The sequence below is a fragment of the Erithacus rubecula genome, assembly GCF_903797595.1.
Source record: "Erithacus rubecula genome assembly, chromosome: 1".
Taxonomy (NCBI): domain Eukaryota; kingdom Metazoa; phylum Chordata; class Aves; order Passeriformes; family Muscicapidae; genus Erithacus; species Erithacus rubecula.
Window position 1 is genome coordinate 42,597,135 of NC_136658.1, and position 6,904 is coordinate 42,604,038.

At 48.3% G+C, this 6,904-nt stretch overlaps 1 protein-coding gene across 1 annotated transcript in view; it reads right to left on the reverse strand.

Annotated features, from left to right (window-relative positions):
- Positions 1 to 5,600, reverse strand: part of XPO4 (exportin 4) — a 79,122-nt gene extending 73,522 nt beyond the window's left edge. Inside the window, exon 1 of the mRNA XM_079307895.1 lies at positions 5,448 to 5,600. Within this exon, the coding sequence (XP_079164021.1) occupies positions 5,448 to 5,528 (81 nt within the window). The 5' untranslated portion in view covers positions 5,529 to 5,600. The remainder of the gene's footprint in view (positions 1 to 5,447) is intronic.
- Between the last annotated feature and the right edge of the window lie 1,304 nt (positions 5,601 to 6,904).

A 6,904-nucleotide genomic window follows, 5' to 3' on the forward strand; every position in this document is an offset into this window, starting at 1 on the left:
CACCCACACCTCTGTGCCAGCCCTCAGCCTCACTGTCCCTTCACTGTGCACAACAAGCCTTGGTTTGGATCAGTTCCTCTGAGGAGCAACTCCCCAGAGTTCCTCTGGGGAGACAATGATGGGAGCAAAGCCCTGGCAGGGGTCAGATGCCACCACTGCTGCCTCAGCCGTGGGGAGGAGCACACTGAAGCACCACATGCCTGTGCTGTCTGTCTTTCAGCCACAAGACAGGTAGTTTGGTTCAATTAAGGTAACCAAAGACCCTTATTAACCCCTTGTTTATGTTTTAAAAACCACACCAACCACTATGAAAATGAGAAAACAGTTGTCCCCCTACCCCAGCAACAGGCACTCACTGATCTTTAACTGCAGTCATTCATCCATTTGTCCAAGAAGTATAAAAGTGATATTTGAAATTCTCCACTATGGAAGGACAAGAATACAACCCCACTCTACGGACAAGTGAATGGGCTTTCCTCCTCTCCTCTCCCCAAAGCAGGGACAACTCTGGTAAGATTTATGACTGCACTGGAGCTTACCTGGGAACACTTGTACACAGAGCTATGCACTTATACTTTGTAGGTCTAGTGCAGTTATCAGCAATCTAACAAGAACCTATAATCTGCTGCTTCAATAAAACAGACTATTCACAACTCCACAACCATGAAAGTTCTTATTCAATATGACCAGACTTTAGTGCCTAATTGGTTATAAATGAGAAATTAAGCCTATCTGCACCCAGCCCCTCTGGTCTCTGAGGCCTAGCTAAAAAGAAAGGGGGTTTATTTCCTGACAATTTCATATACTTACCACAACAGGCCTGATCTCCAAGAAAAGTAGGTCAAAAAGAGCCAACCATACAAACTGTCACAGTTGATGGTATAAACAATCTGGTCTGTGCTCCCTTATGTTCTTAATCTGTAAGCTTATTTGAACATCTGAAAGAAGTTTTTAGGACTACGGTCAACTACCCAACTTTAGCCTGAAATCTCCCTCAGAATAGCAAACTAAGTGGTACCCTGACAAGAAGGTGATGTGAGAATACCCACTACCCCATACACACACCCAACACTTACCTTTGGCAACAGACCAAAGTCAAATTTACATTTACAATCTTTTAAAGAATGAAATTCCTCTGCAAAAGCCATTGCTCAAATGTTCTTTGAACTTTCCAAGAGCCACTCCACATAGAACAGTATAACACAGACCTCTGGAGCTACTTCACTTAACCCCCTGCCCAAAAAAGACCTGATTTTCAAAGTTAGATCAGGTTGTTCAAGGACTTGTTCAGTCAAATACTAATTATCTCCAAAGATGGGAGATCCCATTGCCTCCCTACACAGTCTGCCTTCACCAATCACACTTACTGTGGGGGTTTTTTTCTGTCTTCTCTCCAGCTGGAATGTTCCCTACTGAAACTTGTAACCTCTTCTCTTTTCAGTGTGCCGCTCTAAGTCTGGCATTTCTAATACCAGGAGAGTCTGATAGCAAGTAAATTGTACAGTGAAGGTAGATTATACACTTGAGCCAACCTGACAGCTCACCACTAGCAGGGGCAGATCAGCTCTGTACATGTCCAACAATCTAATTTCAGTGCCCCTCTGCAAGCTCTGCAACCTAAATGGCTGCACAGATAGCCAATACATCTCACTAACCTGACAGAAATCCATTCCCTTGTTTAATTCCTATGTCATCTCAGGAATATTAATACCTTCTGCACAGGGTCAAAAGGGAGAAAGTGGAGCTGCAGGTAAGAACAGAGAACCTCTTTTTGGAGGGAGGTGGGGTGAACAAGCAATAACCTGTGAATTCACATTTAGGTGTCAGATAATAGCATATACAAAAAATTTCAACCTGCCTTAATAAACTCTCAGCAATAACAAGACAATGTCAGGAATGTTTCATACTTCATTCTCTCACTTCTGGGATAAAATTTACATTTCTTTCCTTAATAATACAACCAGTGTCCTCTTTAATCCATGAAGACAGCTATTAAAACAGTGCTTAACTAGTACTAATTATACTTGGCATTAATTACCAACTGAGCAAAACAGAACATAATAGATAAGAGATACATGGCCAGGGGACACTGTGCCAGTAGGAAATGGAGGAGGAGAGAATTAACTCAGTTCATACAGATGTTGATGTATGGTCTTTACCAAGCCAAAGTCACACAGGCCAAAGGTGGATAATAGTCTATGGCACTGAGAAACTTCACAGCAAAGCTCTAGTGGGAATCTTACTTCAGGTAAAACACCATGTAGCTTTACTAAAAAGTAATTAGGTACCCAATTTTCATACTGCAAATACTTTTACACACATTAAATAAAGTTGTCACAGCACCAGGCTTCAAAGTCATATTTGGCAGCTAATGACAACAATTCTTCCATTTATAACAAATTCCAATCTTTTCTCAAATTACGTCTTTTGAACGTGAGCTACCTAGAACCTGTTGAAAGGAATTACTGGTAACAAAGGAAAAGCATTTCCACGCAGCTGTAGAAGAGCTTGGTGAGAGAAAAGACTGAATGTTTCCAGGCAATGGTTTGCAAAATCCATAAAGATCAGCGTCTTAGGAGATCAGGACTTGGGCATACTTTATTTGATATCTAAAAAATAATTTTTCAAAGGAAAACTCAACTAACCCAGAGCAACAACAAAAAAAAAAAAAAAAGAAAATACTTATCAAAGATTTAGAGAGCTCACAGTAATCCATGCTTATCCTCAAGAACAGTTAATTAAACACATTCAGGTCTTTTTATTAGCAAGCCATTATTCTCCTCAAGGCTCAGTATTTCAGTTTGAAATCGAGACAAGTATCAAGTAAACCACCACCACTGCCTGCTGAGCGCTTTGAAATGCTGAAACATTGATGCATCCCTAGCCATCTGTATTTTGCAAGGACTGTCACTGTCTCAGCTGCAACAGACTGTCACAAGAAAACCTTGTTGAATCCCTCCACAGCTCCCTGCCCAGTTAAAACCTTCTGACATCTATTGTCAGACCATCCACAGCTCTGCCTTTTCCCATTGCTTCAGGTATGGCTCCACTGCAAGGTGTCAACCTTGACTCACGACCTCCAAGCCTAGCACCGGATTTATCACCCTTCACCCCACAAGTCCTCAGATTTTTACATAAATGCCTTTCCAAGTGATCCCAGCAGTTTGCTTGATCAGTTCACCCCTCCCATCTGCCACACAGAGAACTTCCTGCCCTCATCCCCAAGCAGGCCTTTAACCAAACAGTGCAGCCCTCTGGCTAGATGGAATTCAGATCATCACTGCCCAGGTGCAGTCCTGAAACACAATCAGGCCCCTCATTTTGCACAGTTGCTAGTGAGACAGAACAGGAGCAGAGCTCATAACTCTTTCAGTCTCTGAGGTCTCACATCCACCTTTGTGAAGCAACTGCTGGGCTGCACTCCTCTCCTGCATCCCTCCAAAGACTCGATGATTTCTGAGAAGGAACACAGGGAAATAACCCTAAACAGTTCTCACAGCTCTTCCACAGCCAACCCTGCTTAAAGCCTGATTCTGGGTCCTCACCCTCATGGATAGCTTTAGAGAATATCTCTGTTTCATGCAGTTTTCTCAGTAAGAGCCATCTAACTAGTTCTTCTCAGTTTAGTGCTGTCTATGAAACTTCCAAAATCAGCTGTGGGAAAGGAATAAAGAAGAAAAAGCTAAATACCACAATAAGTCAGGTTTCACACTGTCAGAGGGAGAAGATAGAAAGTCATCAAGGATCTTAACATCCATGTGCTTGCAGACACAAGATGTGTTTTTACCAGCAAGTTCAGCAACTATTCTTCAACAGAAGCACAAACATTACCGTAAGAGGCCAGTGCCTTTCCACTGTAGGTTTTTATTTAATTCAATTCCATAGTAAGCTGCTTTTCCCCCTCTGTGCTAGCAGAGCTATGCCAGGAAAACAATGCCCATATGAGTTACATTTCATCTTCAAGCACAGATGCAAGAAGACTTTGGAGATGCGCCTGCATATGCTATGGGCTGGATACTGAAAGCTACTTAACCACCAGCTCATTTCACACGCGTGTTCTGTTACACAGTAACACCACTGATTTTCCTCAGGCAGTCAAACTCTCCCAGTAATTATTTCATTTGTTATTTTTAAAACAGAGATACACAGACCTTACCAGAACATCTAACCATCTACACAGACATGTTTTGTAAAGCATGTACAAATCAAAAGCAGTTCAAAGCTTGAAACCCATCACTGCTTGTATATTTTGTGAAATATTTTCCTAAAAGGATTAGTGGCTTGCTGCCAAGCTATTTACCTTTACTGTCCTGCTTGGAAATACAGTCAGTGTTTTTCAGGCTTTGACCTGACAACATGCATATTTTGATGGGACACCCACAAGTAAAGCTGATCACCTCTCATTTCACAGTCAGGCTACTTCAGCAAGACATTAATACACAATCGTTCAGGCTCTGGCCATTAATTAGTTATAGATACCAGAAAAACCTTGCTACTATTTCTTTAGGGTTTTTAAAATCCCATAAATAGCAACACCTTAAAAACTTTATTTCTATCAGAATCACTTTTTGGTAAGAAAAATCCTGTGGGGAAGGCTTTCAGCTAGACATGTACAGAAGATCTGCAATAAAGACCTGTATACTATACCAGCCAACACAGAGTTTTTCATCCAAACAAGTCTTTTACAAGGATGCAAACCTAGGATGCTTTAATACCAATGGTCACTACGGGTATCCAGCTCCATCACATTTCTGATCTTTGCCATATGGGCTATCTTTTCCTCGCAATTATGAAAACAGGATAACACATAGTCAGCAGGTACAGATAATTAAATAGATAAGTGCGAAGCACCATTAATGGCTTTGCTTCAAGGCGGCAGCACCGTGAGACTCTGGCTCCTCGGTGCCTCTCCGCTTAAAGGAAAACTCTGGAACGGGATCGCGCTCTCCCGAGGCCGCTTCCACGCTGCCCAGGGTGTCCCGCTGCCCCCGCTGGGCTGGGGACGGGCGCGACCTCCCGGCGCTCCTCCGCCGCCGCGGGAGGTGCCGGGGCCCGGCCCCGGGGGACAGGGAGGAGAGTGGCCAAGTGGCAGGGTCTGGGCGGACGGCGGCGGCGCGGGGCTCGGGGACGGGCACCGGGGCGCGGGCACCGGCGGAGCCTGCCCGGGGCGGCACATGGAGGAGCGGCGCGGCGTGCGCGGCGGGGCCGGCCCCGGCTGCGGGGCCACAGGGACGAGCGGGCGCGGCGGCGGAGGGGCAGGAAGGGAGCGAGGGAGCCCGGCCGAAAGGGGAGCGGGACGGGGCGGCGGCGGGGCTGCGCCCCGAGCCCCGCGCTCGAGGGGCGAGGGCAGCGCGAACGGAGGCGGGGAGGGGAGAGGGGGCCGGCGCGGGCGCCCCTTCGGCGGCGAGGCGGCGCTCCGGGCGCGGCGGTGCCGCCGCCCGCCTCACCATGAGCACTTTGGCCGCGTTCTCCAGCTGGGCGATCACCTCGGGGGCGCCCCCCGCCGCCGCGGCCGCCGCCGCCATCATGGTCTCTCTTCAATGACGCGCCATGCGCTGCATTCTGGGGCGAGGCGGCCGCGCGGCCAATCCCGGCCCGGCCCGGCCCCGCCGCGGAAGCGAAGCGGCGGCGCCGCCGCAGCAGCGCGAGCGCCGGGCGGGGGCAGCGGCAGCGGCCGCCCCGAGCGCCTCCTCCGCCCGCCCGCCCGGCCCGCAGCACGCGGCGCCTCCTCACGGACCGCGGGGCCGCCGGGTCGCCGCGCTTGCCCGGCCCGCAGTTTGCCAGGGGTGGAAGCGGCCCCTGGAGATCGTCCTCTCCAGCCGCCCGCCAAGCCCGCGTCGCTCAGAGCGGGTTGCACAGGAACGCGTCCAGGTTGGTTGGGAATGTCTCCAGACAGGGAGGCTCCACAGCCGCCCTGGGCAGCCTGTTCCGGTGCTCTGCCAGCCTCCATGGAAAGTTCTTCCTCATGCTGAGGTGGAACCCGTTGTGTTCAAGTGTGGCCATTGCTCCGCGGCCTGTCACTGGGCACCACTGAAAATCGCCTGGCACCAACCATCCTCCTGGCACCCTCCCCGGAGACCTACACGCCCTTCCTTGTGCTTCCCAGCGAGCCGAGGTGCCAGCGCGGCTGCGGGTGCTGACTGCTGGCAGTCCCTTGTGAATTGCGATGCTTGCAGATCTGTGGTGGGATGACAAGCTGAGTCTATAAAATACAGCTTAAAAATGGTGGAGACGAGACAGAGTGGTCGGCATCCTTACAAATGAACTGGTTTACAGCAAACAAAAAGCCAAAACAAACCAAAACCAACAGAAAAACCCCAAAAATGTTTAAAACTGTTCTGAAATGCACTTTTTCCCACATAAATGCACCTGGAGCCCCTTTCATGTTATCAGTTGTGTCACAGGACAGTGTCAGCTCTCAAAGATATTGCTGAAGAAAAAACTGTTGTGCACCCATAGGAGCAAAAGGACTCTCAGATTATGCCTTCACCAACATTTCATTTTGGTTAAAGAGTTCGCCTTTTAAACAAATCTGATGGTTTCCACTTCAGTTTGCACACTGGAGCAGACTTGGAGCTTTGATACCTTCAGATGAAGCCAAAACGGAAGATCTGCAGTTGCCAAGGAGTGTTTAGTGCGTAGTTCCAGGCCAGATCCCCTTCAGAGCTCTGAGCACCATCAGCTGCTGTGTTCCTCTGAACCCACCTCTCTGCTGGTAATAGAGTCAGGTGTTTCCAGCCGTGGTTCTCTCAGCCTTGGGGAGGCATTAGCTGGCCTCAAGTGCTGAATTTATGCAAGGTTTGGAGTTTATCAGCTAACTCAGCCAGCTGATTGCAGCGTTGAATGCTTGTGGATTGTTCACATAATCTGAGTGCCAATGGACAATGTTTCCATGCAGATGATA